General features: G+C 30.9%; 2 protein-coding genes and 1 pseudogene across 3 annotated transcripts; 1 reads left to right on the top strand and 2 right to left on the bottom strand.

The window, feature by feature from the left end:
* Positions 1-9719: 9719 nt before the first annotated feature.
* Positions 9720-9800, bottom strand: BDBG_16055 (annotated as a pseudogene). The gene has a single exon. The product of its transcript is annotated as a tRNA-OTHER (tRNA).
* A 15002-nt stretch (positions 9801-24802) lies between these two features.
* BDBG_00161 (uncharacterized protein) lies at positions 24803-25177 on the top strand (the record flags this gene model as incomplete). Its single annotated transcript, XM_031719766.1, has 2 exons — positions 24803-25005; positions 25066-25177. The coding sequence occupies 2 exons, from the start codon at positions 24803-24805 to the stop codon at positions 25175-25177; spliced, it is 315 nt and encodes a 104-aa protein (XP_031575642.1).
* A 445-nt stretch (positions 25178-25622) lies between these two features.
* Positions 25623-27036, bottom strand: BDBG_00162 (STE/STE20 protein kinase; the record flags this gene model as incomplete). Its single annotated transcript, XM_002628870.2, has 5 exons — positions 25623-25961; positions 26020-26246; positions 26308-26594; positions 26656-26891; positions 26956-27036. 5 exons carry the CDS (start codon positions 27034-27036, stop codon positions 25623-25625), a joined length of 1170 nt encoding a protein of 389 aa, XP_002628916.2.

Below are 27036 nucleotides of genomic sequence, written 5' to 3' on the forward strand. Positions count from 1 at the left end.
CTTACACTGTGAGTGATTCTATGAAATAGTTAGATCACTCTAGTAAATAAAGAGTGATTATAAATTATAGATCTGAATCTTTCTATATGACTATAAAGAGTGATTACAGACTGTGAACATCTTAATTTTATAATTCTACAGAGTTAATGAAAGAATGAAAAATTCCTCACAACTCTACAGTGTCAAAGAACAATGATTTATAAGAATGAGTGAAAGATTAGCTTAGAAATACTTCTCTTTAATAAGAGTAATCTTACAGAGAGTGATTCATCTGTGAGATGAATCTGTGTTATAATCACACAAGAATTTCATGAAAATAATTGAGAGTTAACTTAAACTCTTCTGTATGAAAGATGTGAGATGAATCTGTGTGATAGTCAGAGAAGAATCTGTAGATCATAAAGAATCTTATGAAACAAGAAACTGAATGACAGACTCTTTTCTCTTTGTAATAATAAGAGATTTTTCCTCACTGAGGTTTTTTTTATAGATATAAAGAGTTTTTAGTGAGTATCACTACAGTGCTGAGCTGATTCTATGAAGTCACTCAGTGAAAAAGTTCACAGAGAAAGTCTTAGAGAGAGAGAAGTATGTAAGAAATCCTGCTTCTCATGAATTCTTTATCTCTATTTCTATCTCTTATATAATTAATAGAGTTAGCAGCTCTTGACTACACACAACTATATAAACTGAAGTTCATGAATACTATTCATAACTCAGCTTGAATACTATTATACATTTGATATCTACATTTTATCTTTCTACTACAAATACTTCTAGTAGTTAACAGTACATATCACGTCAAGCTTCAAACACCTGAATAATCGCCTGCGAGCACTTATTCTTACAGTAAAGCGTGTGTGATTGAAAGGCTGCTAGCTTGTGAAAAGTGATATGGTGAAAGGATTAGTAAGCCAGATCATGTGACCTGACAATAACTGCATACAAAGAATATTAACAGTGTATATATTAAATGAAGATAATATTACTATACAATACTGTAGCTGTTTTTATACATCTCTGAAAGCTGTTAATATTTTCTTTAAGTCTCTCTATATTTAATAAGTCAGTAATATATTTCAATACACTTCTTCTTTTATTATCATTATCATTATTATCATTATTATTATTATTATTATTATCATCACTATTATCATCATTATTATTATCATTATTATTATTATTATTATTATCATTATATTATTTCTGACTGCTTCTTCTGCCTTTATTTCTCTTCAACACTTACTGAAATTAATCATGTTATCTCTCTTCAAATATTATGCAGTTCTGCAGATCATCAAGGCGCGTGAGTACTATCACAGATTGAAGAGAGAGAAGAAGAAGATGTTGAAGTAAGAAGAGACAGATTATAAGACATATTATAATATCTTGAAGAGACTCTGTAAGAGAGTAGAATAATAGTAATTTTAAAGTAATACTTCTGATAGATTTAGACTGAATTAAGTATAGAAAATAATACAAGATAAATGCTGCCTGTGAGAGATTGAAAAAAGAAGACAGTGAAGAGTCTTATACAGCAGTGATAAAGATTAGAAGAAGTTCTGAGAATAATTTAAGACTAAGATGAAGACAGAGAGAGAGAAGAAGAGCGTTACTATAAATAAGTAATAATAGAAGAAGATTGAGAGAGTGTTAAAGAAGAAGATAAAAAAGTTAAAACTGATAAGTTTTTTAATTATTAAGAGATAATAATTTTTGATAATACTTCTGTTCTCTAATTGATTAGCAGAAGCTGATAGAGAAGAAGAGAATTAAGATCTTATTCAGGTCTTAAATGCAGTTCATGATTTAGAATATTGAGAAGACAGCTCTGCTCTCTGAGTATATTAATCTACTTACTGCTGAAGTGGAATCTGAGACAGCAGATCAGAAAATGCAGGATTTTGAGATACAGATTAATCTGACTGAGAGAGAGCAGTAGAAACTCTTCTCTGAGAAGATAGTGAAGAGTAGACTCGCCGCCGGAACCATGAATTTCATGTTTGATCTCATTTGGTCTGATCCCATACATTGCTTAGCGTGAATCCCGCTAGGACTAGTCATCAAAAAAACATGCAAAGTGACTATATATCAGATCTTAAAATGGAACCATGACTTGAAAAAAATGAGAAAGTGATCTCATTTGGTCCCATTTAGTCTCATTCTTAGCATAAAGTTACTATTTTTAGACATTTTAAGGTTTTTTTTACACTATTTTTAATTTTTTAAAAAGTAACACTTTTTGATAACACTCAAATGAGATTTAAAGTCATTTAAAGCAATAAAAATAATTTAAATTGAGAAGTGGAAATCATGGTCTCATTTGGAAAATGTGACAAGAGTAGACAGTAAGTTCCACTGAAACAGTATGAGACTACTATCTAATGTTAAAACTGTGTAATGAGATCAGTGGAATTGGTAATGAAACTATCAAAAAATCTGGTCCTGGTCCCAGACACGGTCACACGGTCAGTCTAGTGAAGAGAGATTTTGAGATAATTATTATCTCAGATGAGAAGAAGAAGAAGAAGAATGAGAATAAGAAGTGAATTATAAAGAATAATAAGAAGAATGAGAAAGAAAAGAAAGATGATAAGTAGAAAAAGATTTTTTCTTTTTATATTAGTTAGTTATAAGTTCATAATTATTAATAATTGAAATTAATTTTGAGTTTTCAAAAATTATTGTACAAGTTGTAATGAATGTCAGAAATAATATAAATCTATATATTTAATAATCATGATTCACAAATCACTATAGTGTATAAGTATCAACATTTTTTCAATATTGATATTTATAATATTAATATATTTTTAATGATATTATCTTATAATGTAATTTAATAACACTCTCTTTCACAATATTAATATATTTCAAGAAATATGACAGAGATTAATCAAGATTATGTATTTACTTTTATACATTGATGATATTCAATCTGAGTTAGTACTAAAATTATAACTAAGCTAAGAAAGAAGATTATTTTCTCTTATAATAATTCTTCTTATACATATCAGTAATCAGTTATTATCATTATTAAAAATAAATTATCATCTTTCTCAAATCTTTATTATATCATCTGAATTCACTTCTTTCACTTCTTTCACTTCTATTGAAGATTCACACACTCTTTAAGAAATCACTATGAATTACAAAGTCTATGTTATTTACAATTCAATGCAGAATGCTCTTTTTCAATTATAATGAATAATTACTTTATTCTTCACATCTAATTCCCAGGTTACAAAATTTATGAAAACTCAACATACATATGAAATGAACTATAAAATAATTATCATACAGATTGTATTATAGATTACTGAAGAGTTATCTCTCTGCTATAATCACTATAACTTCATTCAGAAATATTCATTATAAACTGATTATAACTCTAGTGAAATTTTCCGACATCTGAAGTTATCAGAATACAGACAATAAAAGAAAAATAATCAGAAAATTACTACTGAGCTGATATGTTGCTTTATCAGATAACAATTTTTGATAATATTAACTTTCTAATTTGAAGAAAATCATGTAAAAATGATTATATATCAGTACTCTGATTTCATAACTCTTATCTGATAACTTTCATGAATAATTACTTTATATATATATATTTCTGAATCTTTCTCTTTAATCAATTAAAAACTCTGAATTCTGAACACTTCTTCAAATACTTAATTCAAATCTTCATATTTCACATTAATCATGTCTTCAGTTCAATCATGAGACACACTACAAAGTTAATATATAATATCTAGAATCAGAGTTGAAGAATTATCAAAGAGTGTCTCTCACAGTGAATACATGAATGAGTACAAACAATCTTATATTTATAAGAGTTATATATTATTACATTGATGAGAACTGAACTTATCAAGAGACATTAATTGAATTTAAATCATTGATCAGTAGTCATACTGAGAATTATATAACAGAGATATTAACAACAGTGATTAAAAATAATTATTAAGATATTAGTTGCAGTCTCTTATACTTACAACTGATAATACTGTGAATAAATATACTATGATGAAGAGCTTGAAGCAAAAATTAGCTTTGCATTTCTGAAATGATAAATAAGATCATATTCTCTGCATTGCTTATATGATTTAACTTATAATACAAACACTGATAAAGAATCTTAATATTAAGATAATGAATAATAAGAAAACTGATTCTTAGAATGAAAATGAGATGAAAGTGATTACTCAAGTAACTTTTACATTCACTTTGTAAAAGATAATATTTTTTGATAACACTTTTTAATATTGCTTTTTAATAATGCTTTTTAATAATACTACTGTTAATTTTGAATAGATTGACTAATAATTTAAATATCACAGATTTGAAACATTGCTAATGTGATTTGTATCTTCTCTAAACAATAATAATGATTTCATAATATTTAATAAATAAACAAATCAGTCACATCACTGAATATGATACAGAATATTAAAATACAGTGAAGTTCAATATATAAGATAACTGTTCAGACTCTTTAATTATAGCAGATAATTGATTATTGAGTGCAACACTCTGATCAGAGAAAGATTCAGATATTAAAACTTTCTGATATAAAGTAAACTCAGTTAAAATATGTGATTAATTTACTGTTTCAGTTTTATAAGATAATAAAGACAGTTTCAATCACTTATACATCAATGCTGCAGTCAGTCTGATGAGTATATAACAGTTTATTTACTTATCTTGAGAAGCAGTTGAATCACTTAAAAAGAAATTCAGTCTGAGATAATGCTATAGCACAGGCTATTATTACTGTAAGAAATAAACTGATATATTATTATAGTAAAACTGAACAATCTTTTACAGAGTACTATGCTATAGCAGCTCTACTAGATTTCTTCTGTTAAATTAATATCTACACTTCTCAAGATTGAACAGAGAAGAAATGAGACTCATATATTAAATTAGTCTGAGACTACTACAATGTCAACCATCAGAGATTTAAATAAGCAGATATTAGAGATGTGAAGACAGTGAAATACAATTTTCTAGTAAGTAACAATCTTTGATAATACTTCATATTATATAGAACTATAATACTAACTTTGAAACAGAACTTATATACATTGATTACAACTGAAAATCAGATAAAACTATATACTTATAAAACTGAATTTAACTGCTATCTTCAAGATAATCTGATGAATTTACATATCAAATCAATTCTAGAGTTAGAAAAAATTGTTAAGAGTACATATTCAACTATTGCACTTATAACATATGATATTCTGATAATTTTATTAACAGAGGTGAGCATGAAGTGAAAGTTCAACTCAAGCTGAGATATTTATCACTATTACTGAGAACAATTATAAGAAGAAATAATCAAGAAACTCATGATTGTAAAACATGAAATTATCAGATAGATTAATATCTCTGATCACAGTATATCAGAGAAGTGTAGTTTTCATGAGAAAGTGAAGAATAAACTTACACAAGAATGTATTTAGTTGTTTTATGAGTGTTATCATAATTATACTAATTCTGATTATATAGTAATCACTGATGAACTGATGAGGACTGATTTGATCTTCAGTTTCAGTCTCATTCTGATTTTGAAAGAATGATCATCTTTCACAGTTTATTCTGAGAAATTACTCTTATTTCACTGTTCTTGCATTAAATCTGGTCATTTTCCATGTCATTTCTCTCAGAAATGATTCATTTTCAGATTTTTTTGATGCTTGGTTCTGGTGAGACTCATATCAAGAAATGTATGAGATCAGACCAAATGAGATTAAATGTGAAATTCATGGTCCCGCCGGCCAGTCTAAGTCAGATTACTCTAGTAAATAAAGAGTGATTATGAATCACAGATCTGAATCATTTTATATAATTATAAAGAGTAATTATCAACTGTGAATGTCTTAATTCTACAATTCTACAGAGTTAATAAAAGAATGAAAAATTTCTTACAACTCTACAGTGTTAAAGAATAATAATTTATAAGAATAAGTGCAAAATTAACTTATAAATACTTCTCTTTAATAAGAGTAAATCTTATAGAAAGTGATTCATCTGTAGAATAAATCTGTATAATAGTTATATAAGAATCTTATAGAAAAATAATTGAAAATCAACTAAAACTCTTAAATAGTTGACTTTATAGATATAGAAAAAACTCTATCTGAGAACTTTTAATATTATAGTCTCTGACTGTATACATCTATAATTAAAGAATAATAATAATAATAATAACTGAAACTCTTCAGATTAAAAGATATAAGATAAATCTATATAATAATTATATAAGAATTTCACAGAAATAATTGAGAGTCAACTGAAACTCTTTTATATAAAAGATATAAGATGAATCTGTATAATAGTCAGAAAAAGATTTACAAATTATAAAGAACTTTATAGAATAAGCAACTGAGTAATAAACTCTTTTCTCTTTATAGTAATAAGAGATTTTTCCTTACTAAGATTTTTTATAGATATGAAGAGTTTTTAATGAGTATTACTGTAGTACTAAGTCTGATTCTATGAAATTACTCAGTAAAAGACTTCACAGATAAAGTCTTAGAGAGAAGAGAATATATAAGAAATTTCACTTCTTATAGATTCTTTATCTCTATTTCTATCTCTTATGTAATTAATAGAGTTAGTAACTGTTACCTATATACAACTATATAGACTGAAGTTCACAACTACTATTTATAACTCAGTTTAAATACTATTATATATTTGACTTTTACATTTATCTTTCTACTGTGAATACTTCTAATAGCTATTAGTATATATTATATCAAGCTGCAACCACCTGAATAATCGCCTGTGAGTACTTATTCTTACAGAAGCTCTGTCACATTAATACATATAATAACTGACTTTGAGAATGTATTCATTTCAGTGATATTACAGTTGATTAGATGTCTACAGCTCAGATGTCAGTGAATGGCCTTACTAAGACTCTGTCATACTAGAAACATACAGAATTTGTCAGAATGCTAGGCCTAGTTGATATATTAAATATTATCAAGATATAAGCAGAAGAATGATATAAATAATCTATTTTAATATAATCTCTACAGATTCATCTACACTCTTTTTTAATTATTTCTATACAGTTTTATTTACACTTTCTTTTACATATTACATTCACTGAAGAGAGTGTGTTAGAAAAAAGAGATCGTACACTAGTAACACTACTGAACATCATCAATATTGTATTACTACTATATTTCTCATCAGTATCAGCTTACTACAATACTTATCTAATACTCACTTATACTAGCTCTCTTGACTCATATATTTATTTTACTATAAATAGCTCTATCTTTTGTATGAAATAGATGTCAGGTCACGTGATCTGGCTTACTAATCCTTTCATCATATAACTTTTCACAAGCTAGCAATCTTTCAATCATACAAGCTTTACATTATTATTATTATTATTATTATTATTCTTCAATTATAGATGTATGCAGTCAGAGACTATGACATTTACCTGAGAACTTTAGTTCTCAGGGTTTTTTCTATGTCTGTAAAGTTAACTATTATACATTCATCAATTTCAGATATGCAAAATCAGAAAATTCCAGCTCAGAATACAAAAACTGTTTACAAATTGCAGTGTTTTAACATCTTTTGATACTTTGAAATCATTTGACAATATCATGACAAAAGAAAAGAGAAAAAGAACACAGTCTCAAAGATAGACACATTAAATAGATAGATAGAAAGAAATTGAAAGAAAAAGATAAAGAAAAAGATAAAGTAAAGAGAGACTATAATAAAACAAATTATTAAAAGAGAGTGTATAGCTGTTTTAACAGACTATATCTGATTAATTTTCTTCTCTTCATATTCAGATAATTCTGAATTTAGTCATTTTCTTGTAGCTGCTTGAGTTTCTGATAGAAAGTCTATTAAGTATTTAATTCCTGTCTCAGTTGAGAATAAGAATCTCATATTTAATTGATTTAGATCATACTTCTCTTTTAATCTGACTCTGAGACTATTGTATAATGTACAGTATATTACAATATACTCAGAATTCTCATTTGTATTGTAGAATGAGCATTCTATTGAGTCAAATCTATCATCAAATCTTTATATATAAGATTTGAAATAGTCATATTCTAGTTTCAGCTGTATTATAGATGAGAATATTTTCTTTTTACATTTAATTGAACAAGATTTTCACTTGAGTTTTGTTTCAAATCTTGAATAATGTATACTCTTCTTTTGTTTCTGCCAGCTTTCATTTCACTTGTCTAAACAAGATTCTTTTATTTTTCTTCTTATAAAAGATCAGAACATAATTTTTTGAATAGATCTGCTTAATTCTGCACTCTTTTTTACAGCTGAATCAGTCAATTCATTATCATGAATATTCATATGAGCAGAAACTTAGTGTAGATGAATTATCAGCTTTAATATTCTTCTCTTTTAAATTTTCAAAACAGAGTTTAAGATCAGTTCAAGATTCATTTAATCATTATAAATCTGACTATTTCTAAGTCTTTTTAAAGCAGCTTAACTATCAGAGAATATTCATATCTCTTTCAAACAATTTTCTCTTTTATAAGATTTTATTTCAATGAGTTTGAAAGCTTTCACTATTGTAAATAGTTCAGCATCAAAGACTTCACATTCAGAGCCTAGATTTCAGAAATCTGAGATAAAATTAATATTATCTTCAGTATAAGCAATGTCTGTGCCTAATCTATTCAAGTTCTCATTTTTTGAGCCATCTAAATAAATCAGAATAGAGTCTTTTATATTAATTATAGAAATTCTCTTCAAATACTGTTCATATTCTTTCTCTTTTAATAGTTCACTTATTTATAAGTCTATAAGAGATTCAAGCTTTTCTCTTCAGAGAGATAACTTCTCATGATCAACTTTTTCAACATTTAAAGAGAAAAATTGATTTTTAATCAGAGAGTATAGTCTGTACAGTTGAGAAGACATTTTCTTTGAAGAATTATTTTCATTTCAATCAAGAAATCTATTCCAATCCAGTTCATTTCCAGAGTTAATTGATGGAAATGAAGAAGAGACTCTTTCTCTGATTATATGACTACGGGCGCTAGCCACCCCGCAGGATGCATCTTAAGCTAATTACATTTAACCCCCTATAATTAACCGACCACCGCGTCCGTCCTCTCGGGCCAGCCACTAATTTCCAGGGGCGTTAGTTAGTGGCTGCCACCGCCCACTTGGTACACACCAAGCTTCCGGTTGCTGATCTCGGCCCCATTAGATGCCCATAGGCCTACCAATCAGCCGTCGTGGCCTCGCCCCGTGTTAGGGACTAACCATAGGCTCGATGACTGCAGTCCTCTCTGTCAGTATTAGGGCTTGGCAGGGAGCTTGCAGGCTCTAGCCTATCAGGGTGCCCTGCCTAGGGCCTAGATGCGCGTCTAGGCCTGCTAGTCGGGTGGTTTTCAAAATCATTCCCTGTATTTGGGGCGGAGCTAGGCTCCGATGACAGCCCTAGTTAGGGACTCGCTTAAGTAGTGTATAACCACTACATTAGGCTTGACTCTATATCATTAGAACCTTGACGGGTGCACAGTAGGGTAGTGGGACATTGACACCCCATGCCGGCCCTGGTGGGTGTTCGCAGGATCTCGCTTAACTAGTGGCTTGGCTTGCAGTAGGGAGTTCTACCCCGCACCAAGCCTTACTAATTAGGCTCAGCCCCTATTACATGGGGGCTTTCATGGGTAAGAAGTGGCAGGTGCCAGCGGTGGGATTCGAACCCACGCACCCCTAATGTGTGCGGCCTTGGTTACCAGTCTTACCAACTGGGCCACGCTGGCACAAGCTTTACATCTTTCACAGGTTATGAGACCTGTTTTGTACAAAATCACTGTGAATTCAGGATTTCTTGTTAATATAATTCTTATTTAACTACTGCTTCATTCAATATGTTTATCAGGAGTTAAAATTGTCTTATTCTATCAGTATTGACATCTTGTTGATCAATAATACTACTGCTCACTTAAAAAAAAAAAAAAAAAAAAAAAAAGAGGCTTGTAGAAAACGCATCACATTGCAAAAAAGTAAGAAAAAGAGAACAATATTGACAAGGATTCAATAAATAAATATCGAGAATTCAAAAAAAAAAAATGAATATCAAGATAGCAGATTTAATACAATCTCATATATATATATTTTCGTGATCTCATGTTCTTTTCACTGAGTCAGTTGCAGTTGATGATAATGATTCTTCACACTTATACTCTGTCAGTAAACATTCTTCTGAAGCTTTTAAAAGCTTTATTGATAAACACTCTGAAACACTCTCTCAATTCAAAGCTGATTTGAATACAGCTTCTGACATGGTCAGGCCAGCCCTCTGATCTACTTGCCAGCTTGATAAAGCTGGTTCTCTTGATGAGATTGATGAACACTCAGATATCTACTGTTCAGGCGAGGCAATATCAGATCAACAGATGAAACATCTCAAGATGACATTTGAGATGAAGAGAAAGAAGTGAAGAGTTCTAGAACTTGAATTACAACTGAAAAAACTCTGTTAACAGAGATTCTCTACAGATTAACTACAGAATATTAACAATCATTCTACTATTATCTCTACAGCTATATGAGATTCCAATCTCGGTGAAAGGTTGAAATTCAACCTTTATGAACTGAATAGCTGTGTTGACAAGGTAATCTCTTAATTCAAGAAAGATGTTAAGAATACTGTGAGACTAAACAGTCTAACTGATATATTTAATTACATCACATGAAGCATCTTTATGAAATTGAAACTGATTAATATACAGTGTTGATATATGATAGAGAAACAACAGACTCAGAACCCTCTATAAAGAGATAATGAATGAGTATTATTCTGAGATATCAGAAACTGATGATTCTACATATTCATCTCAAACTCATTGAGTGCAGGTGTCAGATCATATTTTATCAGATATGATAAAAATTGAATTGCTTATACTCTATGAAATGCAATTAAATAGAAATAGTCTATTCTAAAAACATAGTTACACCGTGAGACAGTTCTGAAATTCATGTCACTTGATAACACATAGATTATCAATCTACACACATTCTTTGATAAGTTTCAGTTCATTATCATGAAATTGAAGATGATGAATGCTTTTCTCTCAGATGCATGAATATTTGATATCTTTTACTCAGTTCTACTTAACAATTGAATGAATTATATTCAGAAGAAGATTGAGAAGATACAGGATTTCAAATCCACAGCTGTGGTATTGAATGTTGATCTTCTCATGAAGAAGATTCGCTTGTGGCTTGATTCTTCAAAAGATAAAAAGAATCTACAGAATACAGATTCTGCAGCTAACTCTGCTACAACAACTACAGCTACAATGATCACTACATCTATCAATTCTAACAACAATACATTGAATTCGGCCCGTGAAGGCCGTACTGAATGTGATTGTGATAATACTCAAGAGAGCTTCTGAAATCATCAGAAATCGGGAAATTCATCTACATGTTCTGAATGTGAGAGACCTCACTTTAGCACCTGTTGATTAGTCAATTCTGATAGTGCTCTGAATAATTTAAGAATCTACAACACTGCAAGGATAAAGGAATTCAAAGAAAAGAAGGAAAAGAACAATAGTGAGAATGAAACTCAACTATTTATTACAGATGAATCAGAGACCTATCATATGGCAAACCTCGCAGAGGTTATCAATGTGCCAGCCTGTTTCGTGGAACCTCACAAGGATCCCCTCACTATATAAAATAGTGGCGCCGGATGCCACATAGCGAGTGATAAATGTAGAATAGTTGAAGGTTGTATTGATAGATCTATCTACAAGAACATAATATAGTGATGAGTCACATGATCTAGTGGAATTGCTAATCACAACGGCTGTAACAGCGAATACTCTCTCTTGAGATAACAAGAATCACATACAAAAACACTCAAACCATCAAGATAGTCTGTCAAAATCAAATACAAATGTAAAATTAAACATTCTCAACTTTTACATCTGTAAGACTTAGTAAAATCATGAATCATGCAAATATCACAGTATTTAGAGATTTAGTGAGTTCATTCATTATTATCTGAGTGATGAGAATGTATTCTAAATCAATAACCTTCTGATTCAACTGTCAACATGAAAAATGAAAATGTATATCAATATGCTTACTTCAGACTGTAATGACTGTCACCTTTGTGAGATCTATGACATTCTTATTATCAGTGAGAATCTGTATTGAAGATGTAGTGATGAAGTCAAGCTCAATTATGAGATTTCAGATCCATGTTACTTCGCAGATCACCTCACTAAAAGCCACATATTCAGCCTCATTGAAACTTAGAGATATAGAAGATTGCTTCACTGAACATCATGAAATCAGGCTGTCTGCAAGCTTAAAAACATATCTGAATATTGATTTGCTATCATTATTCAAGAGACCAGCTCAATCAGAATCTGAGTAGCTGAAGAGTAGGTAGAAATCATCAGACAAATTAAGAAGAACAGAAGAATTGATAGAAATGAATCTCTCATACAGACTGTGTCTGTAGAAAATGCTCAGATTTATAATCTCTTTTAAATAGTGTATAACATGTAATAGAGTCTTTCAACATTGAGATATTGAATCAAGGTTTCATTGAGTAAGTAGCAAGACAGTGTAAGTAATATCAGAATGTGTTTTAACTACAAGATATTACAAGCAACTCACATCATGTTAATATTACTGAATTGTGAAATCAGTCTCTTTCGCAGATATAGAGAAATCATTAATGCAGAATTCATTCTTCATTGATATTTTAACAACAGCTATATTATCAAGGTAGAAATCTTTAATAAGATATTTGATATATTGATGATGTATTAAATCAATTTCTTTATCTGAACAATTGACTTTCATACTTAAATACTTAATTAACTGATGTAGATTCTTGACTTTCAATTTCTTACTAAGCATACTCACTAGTCAATTAACGTTCTCAGGAACTTCAGATATAATGTTAAGATTATCAACATAGATCATTATATAGAGATGACATCTGAATATATAATATCAGAGTGCTGAATCATATTATTATTATTATTCTTCAATTATAGATGTATGCAGTCAGAGACTATGACATCTACCTGAGAACTTTTAGTTCTCAGGGTTTTTCCTATATCTGTAAAGTTAACTATTATACATTCATCAATTTCAGATATGCAAAATCAGAAAATTCCGGCTCAGAATACAAAAACTGTTTACAAATTACAGTGTTTTAACATCTTCTGATACTTTGAAACCATTTGACAATATCATGACAAAGGAAAAGAGAACACAGTCTTCAAGATAGATATATTAAATAGATAGATAGAAAGAAATTAAAAGAAAAAGATAAAGTAAAGAGAGACTGTAATAAAACAAATTATTAAAAGATAGTATATAGCTGTTTTAACAGACTATATCTGATCAATTTCCTCCTCTTCATATTCAGATATTTCTAAATTCAGCCATTTTCTTGTAGCTGCTTGAGTTTCTGATAGAAAGTCTATTAAGTATTTAATTCCTGTCTCAGTTGAGAATAGAAATCTCATATTTAATTGATTTAGATCATACTTCTCTTTCAATCTGACTCTGAGACTATTGTATAATGCACAGTGCATTATAATATACTCAGAATTCTCATTTGCATTGCAGAATGAGCATTCTATTAAATCAAATCTATCATCAAATCTTTGTATATAAGATTTGAAATAGTCATGTTCTAGTTTCAGCTGTATTATAGATGAGAATATTTTCTTTTTACATTTAATTGAATAAGATTTTCACTTGGGTTTTATTTCAAATCTTGAATAATGTATACTCTTCTTTTGTTTCTGCCAGCTTTGATTTCACTTGTCTAAACAAGATTCTTTTATTTTTCTCTTTATATGATGAAGGTGATATAATAAAGTAGTTGGTTGTATTATCGAGATCTATCTATTGTGCGGTCTTTTATGTGTGTAGGTGTTTGCCAAGCGATCAGTGTACACCTTGCTTAGGCGGAAGCAGTCAGCTCATAGAGAGAGGAATTCAACACCTCTCTTGATCACTGCTTCACTGAGTAGATATTTACAACTCAGCAGAGCAGTTCTATAACTGAAGAAAGAATATTATATATAAAAGATAGTAGTGTCTTCTGTCAAAGGTTTCACAGAGAACTAACAAGAATTTGAAGAATAAGAAAGTAAAGAAAACAGTGAGATAAATGAATGAATATATAAACTACTGTAGAGATAGCAGACTGATAAGATCCTGAATCTGTCAGAATGTCGTCAGAGCTTTTCTGACTGTAGATATTCAGATTCTCATATTAATCAGAGTATCTTCATGAACTTCAGCTGTTAAAGCTTTTATTAGAGTGTCTGCAGTTATATCAGTGATGTCTATCTATACAATTTTAACAACATCTGCAGCTGCAGTATGATGAATATGATGATGTTTAATATCAATATAATATACATTGCAGATGATCTTTTCATCATTTGCTATAACAATTGCTTTATTATTGTCAATGTATAGAGAAACTGTAAAATTGAGAAGTAGAAATCCAAGATTCACAAGTAGTCTGTGTAGCCAGATTACAGTTTTGAGACTCTCAGAGATAGATATATACTCTGCTTCTGTAATGCTCAGTATCACAATTATTTGCTTAATGAATTTTCATACAATTGACTTATCAGTGAGATGAATGAGAAGATCTGATATAGATTTGCAGTCACTGATGTCATCTGCTTAATCAGAATCTGTAAAGACTTCAAAGTTGAGCTTTTCCACTTCAGTGATGTAGTGAATATAGTGATCAGTTATGCTGTAAATGTAGTGAAAGAGCTGTTTGACTGCAGGTCAGCATACTTGTGTAGACTTGCTTAATTAACAGATGAGTTTGACAGTTGTAAAACATATATCAAGATAAGTGTATGTGACAAGATATTGAAGTGATTCAATGACTTATTGATATTTGAACTCATCAAAAGATTCAGAGTCAGAGAGTAGATTAAAGACAGGTTTTATAAGAGTTCTTACAGTCTGAGAATCAGTTATTTTGAATTCCTTCAACATTGATTTGATATAGATGGCTTGTGACAGCTTGATGTCACTGTCATTCTTCTCAATCTTCATATCTAAGTAGTAGTTTCCAGGTCTCAGATCTTTCACTGTGAATTAATCAGTAATTTAATGAAACATCTGTTTAATGATATCTGTATTAAGATCTATTAACTTGACATTATTCATATAGAGAGTGAGGAATATCTGAGAGTGTCTTTTGAATCAGAGACTCTCATCATGATAAGAGGATTTAAAGCTGATATTCTTGAGATGACTTGTAAGTAGATTGAACCACAGATAGAGAGCCTGTTTAAGACTGTAGAGAGACTGCAGAAGTAGGCATATATAACTAGTACTATCATCAAATTCAGTCAGTTGCCTCATGTAGAGCTGCTTATTAGATGACAGACCTGTATTCAGAAATAATGTGATGAAATCAATTTGATGAATATTTCAACTTTTTGCTGCTGCTACTGCAAGTATAGCACAGATGACCGAAGCAGAGATAACAGAGGTATAGATATCATTGAAATCAACACTCTTTTGTTAATGAAAATTCTGAACAACTCATCTTATCTTGTAGAATGATATACTGTTATTTGTATTGATTTTGACATGATAAACTCAGTGATTATCAAGAATCTGAGTTTTGATAGTTAACTTATTCACAATCTTGAAAGTTTTATACTTAGTCACAGAGTCAAGCTCTTTCTTTATAACAGCTGTTTAAGCATTCTTTTGCAGAGATGCAATTATCTTCTCATATGTTTGTAGAACTTTAACCTCTGTAATAGTCTCAGAGCCTCAGTGTGCAGCACAGATCTTGAACATGCAATAGAGCTGAAATTCAATGACACTGAATATCTTCAGAGTAATGAGATTTAAAGTTGTGTCATTTTTTCAAGATCATTCCTGTCTTTTTGAGATTGCAGATGACTTCTTGCTAACTTTCTTTCAGAGATATCTGACTTTGCAGCCTGTGATCATAGCAGTGAATTAGAGAGAAGTATTCTTGACTGACACCTGTACAGAGAGAAACTCTTATTATTATTATTATTATTCTTCAATTATAGATGTATGCAGTCAGAGACTATGACATCTACCTGAGAACTTTTAGTTCCCAGGGTTTTTCCTATATCTGTAAAGTTAACTATTATACATTCATCAATTTCAGATATGCAAAATCAGAAAATTCCAGCCCAGAATATAAAAATCATTTACAAATTGCAGTGTTTTAACATCTTCTGATACTTTGAAATCATTTGACAATATCATGACAAAGGAAAAGAGAACACAGTCTTAAAGATAGACACATTAAATAGATAGATAGAAAGGAATTGAAAGAAAAAGATAAAGTAAAGAAAGACTGTAACAAAACAAATTATTAAAAGATAGTATATAGCTGTTTTAACAGACTATATCTGATTGATTTTCTCCTCTTCATATTCAGATAATTCTGAATTTAGTCATTTTCTTATAGCTGCTTGAGTTTCTGATAGAAAGTCTATTAAGTATTTAATTCCTGTCTCATTTGAGAATAAGAATCTCATATTTAATTGATTTAGATTATACTTCTCTTTCAATCTGACTCTGAGACTATTGTATAATACACAGTGTATTACAATATACTCAGAATTCTCATTTGTATTGTAGAATAAGCATTCTATTGAGTCAAATCTATCATCAAATCTTTGTATATAAGATTTGAAATAGCCATGTTCTAGTTTCAGCTATATTATAGATGAGAATATTTTCTTTTTACATATAATTGAACAAGATTTTCACTTGAATTTTGTTTCAAATCTTGAATAATGTATACTCTTCTTTTATTTCTGTCAGCTTTCATTTCACTTGTCTAAACAAGATTCTTTTATTATTCTCTTTATAAAAGATCAGGATATAATTTTTTGAATAGATCTGCTTAATTCTGCACTCTTTTTTACAGCTGAATCAGTCAATTCATTTTCATGAATATTTATATAAGCAGAAACTCAGTGCAGATGAATTATCAGCTTTGATATTCTTCTCTTTTGAATTTTCAAAATAGAGTTTAAGATCAGTTCAAGATTTATTTAATCATTATGAATCTGACTATTTCTAAGTCTTTTTAAAGCAGCTTGACTATCAAAGAATATTCATATCTCTTTCAAACAATTTTCTCTTTTATGAGATTTTATTTCAATGAGTTTGAAAGCTTTCACTATTGTAAATAGTTCAGTATCAAAGACTTCAGATTCACAGTCTAGATTTCAGAAATCTGAGATAAAATTAATATTTTCTTGAGTATAAGCAATGCCTGCATCTAATCTATTCAAATTCTCATTTTTTGAGTCATCTGAATAAATCAGAATAGAGTCTTTTATATTAATTGTAGAGATTCTCTTCAAATACTGTTCATATTATTTCTCTTTTGATAGTTCACTTATTTATAAGTCTATAAGAGATTCAAGCTTTTCTCTTCAGAGAGATAACTTCTCATGATCAACTTTTTCAATATTTAGAGAAGAGAATTGATTTTTAATCAGAGAGTATAGTCTGTACAGTTGAGAAGACATTTTCTTTAAAGAATTATTTTCATTTCAATCAAGAAATCTATTTCAATTCAGTTCATTTTCAGAGTTAATTGATGGAAATGAAGAAGAGACTCTTTCTCTGATTATATGATTTGAGCTCATCTTTACAACTCTCAGAGTATAGTTCATACAGATCTTTTCAAATCTAATAGTAGAAGAAGAAATTGAAGCTTCAATTTTCATTGCTTTAATAGAAGATGATTTGAATACTCTCAGAATTCTTCTCAAGACTCTGTTTTACAGACTTTGAAAGAGTTCAGTGAAATTCTCTTGATTATTTCATCAAACTTGAACTTCATAATCAGCTACTGATGTAATACAGGCTATATATAACTGTCTCATAGCCTGAAAGAATAGATCTCTCTCTGTATTTGATAGTCTGATTATGTTATTCAATAATCTTTCTGTCTTGACAGTTCTTTATTAAATGTGATATTTAAAATTCAACTTGGAGTTTAACTATACTTCTAATCATTTAATATTTACACTGGGTTTAATCTCTCTATTTAAAAGAGTTAGAGATAGTTCTTTCTCATTGAATCTAGAAAAGAAATGAATTAACTCAGTTTTATTCATATTAAATTGAATTTGATTGATATCTGCTCTAATAAAGATTTTCTTTACAGCTTCTTCAATCACTTTCAAATTCTCTTTAATAGTTTTTGAGCTGTAGACTAGACCAATATCATTCATATAACTTGAAGATCACACTATTCTCATATTTCTATTGTTAAATAGATATGCAGTGTATATTACAAATAAAATAAGTGAAATTGAAGATTCTTATAATACTTCTATTTTTATCTCAGTCTTGTCTTATTTTATTCCATCAAAGAAGAGTTGTATAATTCTTTTAGATATAAAATAGTTAACTCATTTTATTAAAGAAAGTGACAGTTTTAATATCTTCAATGTCTGAATTAACTTTGACTTTGAAACATAATCAAATGCTTCTTTTATATCAATAAAAACTGCAGTTGAGACCAGACTCTCATACTTTGTTATTTGAATATTATAAACAACTGAGAGAACAGTATCAATTGCAGAACACTGTTTTCTATCTCTCATTTATTCACTGAATAAAAGAGAATCACTTATAGAGCTTATAAAAGATAGTTAAGTAGCTATTATCTTTTCTAAAACCTTTTCTAGACAGTTTAATAGAGATATTACTCTATATGACTTAGAAATTGAAGTTTTTCTATTAAATTTTATAAGAATCACTTCAGTGACTTCTCTTCAGCATTCAGAATGATATTCATTTTTTAAGAGATTGAAAAAGAGCTCAAAATATTCATTCTTTAAGTAGAGGTATGTATTTTGAATAATCAAGTGATTAATTGAATCAGGCCCTGCATCAGTCTTAACTGAACTTGAGAAGATAGCTGACTCTAGTTCATCTTGAGTAAGATCAGGCCATTCTCAGTCATTTTCATTAATATAATTGAGACATGATATATTCTCTTTCTCTGAATCTGAATCTGATGAGTTTTGAAGAAGAGTTCTTATAAAAGCTTGATATTTTTTCTCAAAAGAGTTTGCTGTATATGATTCATTCTAAAACTCATATTCTAAGATTGAAAGTTTTACTACACTTCTTATTTTAGTATAGTTAAAAGCTTTAAAAACTTCTTTTTCTTATACTTCTTCAAGAAATTTATTTCAGCAGTCTGTTTTAGCTTTTTTAATATCTGAAAAATATTCATTTCTGACAGCTTTAAACTCTTTATCAGAAATTATATCATTCTTTCAATCTCTTCTAGCAGTAGTCAATTATTTTGTTTTAGATATGATATTCTTATTTCATCAAGATTTTGAATACTCAGAAGACTTTCTCTTTGAAATATTATCTTTAACACTTACTAGAATAATAGATATAATAAGCTTCACTCTATTCTTAAGCATTTCATTTGAGATATCTTGACCAGGATTTCAATACAGCTCACTCTGTCTTTCAGATTTTAACAGTTTTATACTTTCTTTAACTGCCTTTCAGTCAGCTTTTTCAAAGTTAAACTGATTAGAGAGAAGAGGATTTTCACTCATTTATTTCTCACTCAGTTCAATGTTAAATTGAATAATCTCATGATCTGATTCTGATGTCTCATTTGAATTAATAAATCAGTTTACAAGTCTTTTTTCTATTAGATTTTATAATATAAAGATTAGATCTATAATAGATTTCTGTTTCATATCTTTTCTAAAGAATGTTTATTGATCAGACTTGTTAACTAAATTCATTGAATACTTAAAGATTCATTTAATCAGATTATCAGCTCTTACTGCTCTTTTACATTCTGAATTTCATCAGAGATGATGTGTATTGAAATCTTCTACAATTATAGAGTTTCTTAATAGAGTTATGTTCAGAAATCCTCTATTAATTATTCAGATGTTATTATTTTTCTTCAATGACTTTTCATTATAGATATTTATAAGCTGTATAGTATCAAACTCATTCTCTTTATCTATAATATCACTCATCAGAATATCAGGGTCAGACATGATATCAAATCTCAGATTAAATTGATATCTTGATCTCTTTCTTTCATAGATCACTACTCTCAACTTTATCTCAGACTTTTGAGATAAAAAGCAGTAGTAGCTTGTATAAGAAATGACATATTTTTACTCAGCATCAAAATTCAGCTTCTGAAGCAGTATAAAATCAACTTTTTATTCAAATATAATTTGAAGACAAGAATAAATGCAATTTGAGTTTCTATTCATATTATTTTAAATAAATGTAATTTTTGAAGAGTTTTTAAACTTTTTTTATTATTTTTATTATATATTCATACTAAAAGAGAGTAGAGTAGAATCTAATCACTATTATCAGATAGTAGATTATAACTGTTCTGAAAAGTAGAAATCTCAACTACTTATATTATATCTAGTTTATTATCAGAGTCATTTCTCAATTCTCTAATCTTAATAGAAGTTTGAGAATTCAAATTCTATTTACATTTAACTGAAGAATTGAAGTTTGAAGATCTAGATAGTTAAGAGTTTCTTCTTTTTAAGTTTACAGTTATAAGTTTACTGATTTGACTATTCTCTTCAGTTCTAGATTTACTTTGAGCTTTATCTTTTCTTCAGTTCTTTTGAGTTCTTGAAGTAAATATACATTCTTTTGAGCTAGATGCATGTTTTTCTTTGTAATTAGAGTATTTAAGCAGAGTATATTGATATATTTCATCTCTTTTTAAGCATATTTCATATTTATGCTCACTAGTTTTGTGATTTCTGATATAGAATGTATATTTTGAGTCTCTGAAATAGAAGATTGTAAAGTATTCATATCTTTAACAGTTTGAACACTGTGTTTAAGCTTTGAGATTCATTCTTGAGTCTTTGTATTCATGAACTCTCATTTTCAAATCTGCTACTCTTACTTCAGAGATCTTTGACTGTTTAAGTGTCTTTATATATACTAGAACAGAGACATTTCTTCTGCTTTATCTGAAATTAATTGAATTTAGTTATACAGACTCTTTTCTCAGTTGAATGAAGTTGTATTCTTCTAATTCATTTTTAAGAAGTAGTATTTCTTCTTTACAGTCAAAAATTTCAACTGAAATATTATAAAGAATGAATTTGTCTCACTTTTCATCTCTTTCAGATAGAATTATTATGTTTAACAAAGATTCTACTGCTGATTTTCAGAGATTCTCATTCTGAATAAGGAATTCTGCACTGAATTCAGACATTGTGATCAGAATGATGAAGTTTTCAAAGAAGAATGACTTAATTGAAGCTATAACTGATTTTTGAACTTTAATATCAGTTATTAACTGAGAAAAGAACTGCTGATTGATTTCATTTCTAATTCTGAAAATAAGATTTGAGTTTAGCTTATTTCTCTGCAATATATTCTGATTTGAGACTTTGAGAATAAGTCTTCTATTTCTGAAGATTTAAAGATTTTTCTCTTATTACATTTTTTTCTTTACTCTTCTATTACTAGAAGTATGAGCAGTATTCTTCTCAGTTTTCTCAGAACTTTGAGCAGATTTTGAGACAGCAGATTTAGAGATAACAGATTTAGAGACAGTAGATTCAGCTGCTTAAGTATATGTTTTCTTCTGATTCAAAAAAGAAGATAAAGAAGAAGTAGAAAAGAAAGAAGAGTAAACTGAAGAGTCAGTGATTATATTAGAAATTTTCAAAGTTTTTTGAACTGTGTTTGAAATTCCAAGTTTGAACTTGATCATTTTCTATAGTTGTCTAGTCTGAGTATGAAGAATTAATAGAACTTCTTCATTTATCTCACTCAGATACTGCTTTTCAAGAATTTTACTTACTTTTTCAAGTTTCTATATTTCAAGAACTTGTTATTTCTCTATTTCTTCTTTCTTTCTTCTCTTCAGAATTTCAATCTCAGAAATAGTATTTGAGAAAGTATTCTTTTTCATATTAACTGAGTGTACTTTTGAACTTATTATTCTTACTCAATGAAAAGTTAATCAGACTAATTCAATTAAGATATTTATTAAACTCTTTTTAAATTGAAAAGTTGATTAGACTATTTCAATTAAGAGATTTCTAAATCTGTTTTCAATTGAAAAGTTGATCAGATTATTTCAAAAGAAGAATAACAGACTTTTGAGTATAAAATACCTGATTTTTTTCATACTAGTTCAGTAACTAGATTAGATTTTTGAAGAGAATCTAATATACTAAAATTGATTTTTAAGATAAATCAATAAAATCTTTATAATCTCTTTCTTAAGATACAGTGAGAAAAAGTATAATATCAATTAATAGTAAATCAGATAATATGACAGTTTTTAAGAGAAAAACTGATAAAAAATAAATTAATTTTTTACAGAGAAATTGATTAAAACTATTTAATTTTATTCTAAATTATTCAATTCTTCTCACACAACAAGTGTGCAACTCAAATCAGTTAATAAAGAGTGTAAAAAAGAATTAAGTATTAATAAAAGCTCTTCAGTCACTGAAAAAGTAATTCTTACTTAAAAGAATATGAAATTATAATAGAAAATAACTCTGTTTTTAATTCTTTGTAAGAATATTATATAAAACTCAGAGAAAAACATCTTACTTTTTCAAAAGAAGTAAAAAACTATTTCTAAGATCTTTTTTTTTTTTTTTGTATTAACTGCTGCAGAAGAATGAGATAGAAACTGTTAAGATATATACTACTGTATACTCTCTATCAAGACTTTCTCTCTTCAGAGTCTTGATATTATAGAGAATATAAGTCTGTTTCTATATAATAATATAAATATTGTCAGTGAGATGTAGAGAAACTGATTATTTATATCTTAAAATAGAAGACTTTGTCAATGATTATATTAATATAGAGTTAATTCTTAAATTCAATAGAAATCTAGTATTGCTGTTCTCAATCTCTTACAGAATCTATTAAATATTAAGATATTAAAACTAGATTTAATATATCTCACTGTGCAGGGATTAAAGGCTCAGTCAGATCTTGAGATATACTGATTTTATAGTTATTGATGTGCTGTTGACTTGTTGTTTATTGATTATGTGCTTGATATTATCACTGAGATATCTTTTTGTATTTTTCTGTCAGAGATGGGCCAGATTGAGAAGAGCAGTACAAGAGTGAGACTTAGTGTTAGTGTTTTGAAACATCAAAGATGGACAGGGTTTTCACAGAGATCACTTCTCAGATATCTTCACAACTACAGATTGAGGATCTTTCAAAATTGAGAAGATTGATGCATACAGCTAGGTCTCTTCACCTTACAATTTGTATGGCAATTTGGCCCGGGATTGTGGTGTGATAGGGGAGAATGAGGGATAATCCCACGCAGGAGTTCCAAACAACGTCTGGTTCATGTTTGGCTGGATAACTCCACCACCACACGGGGTATGCGGTCGGCGATGGGGTCAAAATGCTTGTATGATCGAGGGCTTTTCGATGGATCTATCGGCGGGTTCTTATTCAAAAAATCGAGCGAGTTCGTGGTGTCTATTCTCTTTGCCTCTTAAATAGATTAATAGTATAATAATACAGTGAATCAGTGGATTTTGCATGTATTTCTTGATTTTTACAGTTATTATCATACAGATGCCTTTTCTAATAAGGAAATCAGGGTCTGATTGATGTAATTAATTATTATTGCATTTTCGAAAGATTTGAGGATGGGGGAGGCCCCGGGTGGCGGCTTATAGGCCACGGTGTAGCAAGGGGGGGTGTTGGTGATTACTACACCTACCCTAGTCACGTGCCACTCCAACCTATTCATTTAGTGTAACTCGCGTAGTTAGATTACAACACAACACAATAACATTATCCTCCAAGATAACTTTCCACAAGCTAGCAACCTTTCAATCACACAAGCTTTACACCTTCCACAATAGATATATTAGATAGTGCATGGATAATATAACAACTTAACAAGCAGATCTTGATACACATAAGATTCATATGTCTCCAACATATTCATCCGTGACACCCATTCCGATAATACCACTGGGCCAAAGGGCTAATTCTTACGGCTCATTATCCCTGTCCACAGAAAACCTTCCAGCACTGTGCCGCAGGCCTGCGCCGCCAATTCACGGCCCCTTGCTCTGTATTGTCAAGTGTCCTTCATCCAATCACCGCATCAGAGACAAACAAGCAAGGAGGCGACCAAAATAAATCCTGCGTGTTAGCAGCCGTGCACTTGGTGATATGAACTGACCAGGGCAATTCGCCCATACACAGTCAAACTAGATGGCTGTCAAGCCTTGCAGTGGTTGAGCATGATAACTCTTGTCCACTAAAAATGTCTAGCCCAAGGCAACAGCCTGCACATGATGGCTTTGGCGCGAGTTTTGCAGGGAAGTTCAACCCAGCATTGAGAAAAAAAACACCAAATGTGAAGCATTTCGGTTGGGGAATTCGTTTCTACCTATCAATTCTCACGACACGGGGTACCATTCTATCCATGCCAATCGGGGAATCGGTGGGCGCATATTGGTATTCCGGTTTTGCCTAACAGGCTCTTTGCAGTACATGCGCCGCCTCCGTTTCAACACTGACAGGCTGATAGCATGTTAAGCTGGCAAAAATGCATATAAACCCCCTTCTGATCAGGCCTTTACAGATGCTTTTTTTTTCTTCAATACAAGAAATCCTACACTACCACCCACTGCCCAAGATCAGTATAAAATTTGTTTTCTGGAAATTCCCAGCTTGCAATTCCACTATGTCTTTTAACAAGATCCTCACAAAGAAGGTTGTTGGCAAGCTGTCAAAGGGTGGAATGAATGTTGTGCTCTCTGTTGCTACCAGAACTGAAGCCTGGTCACGTCCAGAATATGTCGCTGATGAAATTGGAGCGAGAACCAACCCAATTATTGTTAAGTCAAAAACTGCGTTGCCAGCTGGCACTGTTGAACTGTGCGTCAGGTAAATAGTCCCCTTCACAGCCTGTGGGTAAATCTTCCGGTGATTGATGGACATCTCTAGGGAACCCGAGCATGGCGAGAACGTGAAACAAGATCATGTTACTGGTGTTGCGTTTGATGCGAATGGTCATGGCCATAGTTTGCACTTTGAAACAAACCCAGAGTATGTGTGAGCCTCTTTGTGAAGTATGGTTTGAGGCTAAAGGAAACGTGGATGGTTCTCAAAGATCCTCTTGAGTCAAAAACCCTCCAACCATTGCCTAATGAGGTGTGCGGCATGGCATGGGGTTGGAACATAGTAGGGTCGGGGCTGCCAGATTTGTTGTGACACGAAAGGGGTTGGATCTATGGGGGTTGGATGTTTTCAGGCAATTATCAAATGCAAAAGATTAATGAAAGATGTTCATCCTATCTCCTATCTCTGGTCTCTCTTCCATTTGCTGTTTTGTTTATGTATTTTATATGAGAGCATGATGGACTTCGTCATTCCTCCAGCAAAATAATATCAAATTCCTCCCAAGGGTATACATAGTACAAAAGCTGACAGATTATTTACCCACTGGATTAATCACCCAAGTCAACTTAAATGAGAATGGTAATTACGAAACGCTAATTTGATTACATTCCATCGAACCACTTGTCTTCGAGAAGCTCTTTTGCAGTTGGTCTGTCTCTTGGATCAAGTTTCATAATCCTCAAGATAAATTCTTTGTCCTCTGTTGAAATCTCTCGTTGACTAGCCAACGAGAAAGGCTTTATTTTCTCTGGCGGCACAGTATCCATCACATATGTCAGTACCATCAAGGTTTCTTTATTGGCGAGATCACAGTAAGATGGTGGATATGGTCCAAAGTATATGTGATATTTGGCAAGAATGTCAAGTTCATAATCTTCATGGCCACGTGGCGTCTTTGGCTTGAAGATGAAGAAATTCTCACCCCAAATCATGGATATAACCTTTGGAAAGAGAATAGTCAGAATTAGATTTGTTAGAAGAAGGGTGTGTATTAAGTACCATGGTTCCAAATGACCAAACATCAGTTGGCGGACCCCATTCAATCCCTAATTGCGCCTCTGGGCTCCGCCAGATGGGTGTTCCAATTCCGTCGCGATTCTTGCAGAAGCGTGATGTTACGTGGACAGTGCTCTCGAGGTCTGCAAGTTGAACATCTGTGAATCGCTGCTCACTTTCACGCTGGGAAGCTGAAGCATAGTTCACCATAACATTGTCCATTTTGATATCTGCAGGTTACTTGTCCATCAGAAACCATTGTTCTCAATCAAGGGGGTGTTCAGGAAGCACCTGTGTGCACATAGCCGTCCTCATGAAGCACTTTCAACGCCTCAAGAATCCGCTTCGATACATATTTGATCTCCTTCCCACTCATCCTCTTGGCATTTGAGGAAGAGAGCAGCTCATCCTCGAGATGTTTTAGCACGATAGCAGGCGGGTCGGCCGGGTCAACTATCTCGTCAATCAATGGACGTAAATATGGTGTTCTGGACTGGAATCTCTTTAAGACATCCCTCTCGTTGGCAATGCGGAAATGGCGCGCGGATTTAATCACAACCGTTTCCCCAGTCTTGTTGCTGTTAAGAGAATGCAATATGTAAGTATTAGGATTTTCAATTATCTGAGAACAAGATATACCTTCCCAACCAAATGAATTCGCCAAGTTGCTTGGTGATGGTGTATGTACTGACAGTGCCCGTGAGACGCTGCCCCAGTTTCAAGAGCGCAGAAGGACTTGACGCCATCGAAGGGGAGGAAGAGGTCTGGGTGAGGCGAGCAACAAAGACCTGATGGTTCAGTTTGGGAGCAGCTTGATCTTGCCAGTCAACCCATGAGAGAATAACACGATGTGGTGAAGATTCTGATGAATATTCCTAAAGGAAAACAAGTCACAGTCCTCCTTGAATGTTGATGATCTCAGCATCTACCTTATCATACCAGGCACCACGCAGCCTGGTACCGGCTAGTATTAATTACACCAAGTGCGGCTCCTACTGTGAGACCTTTGCCCAAGGGCAT

The sequence above is a fragment of the Blastomyces gilchristii genome (genome assembly GCF_000003855.2).
Source record: "Blastomyces gilchristii SLH14081 genomic scaffold supercont1.1, whole genome shotgun sequence".
Lineage (NCBI taxonomy): Eukaryota > Fungi > Ascomycota > Eurotiomycetes > Onygenales > Ajellomycetaceae > Blastomyces > Blastomyces gilchristii.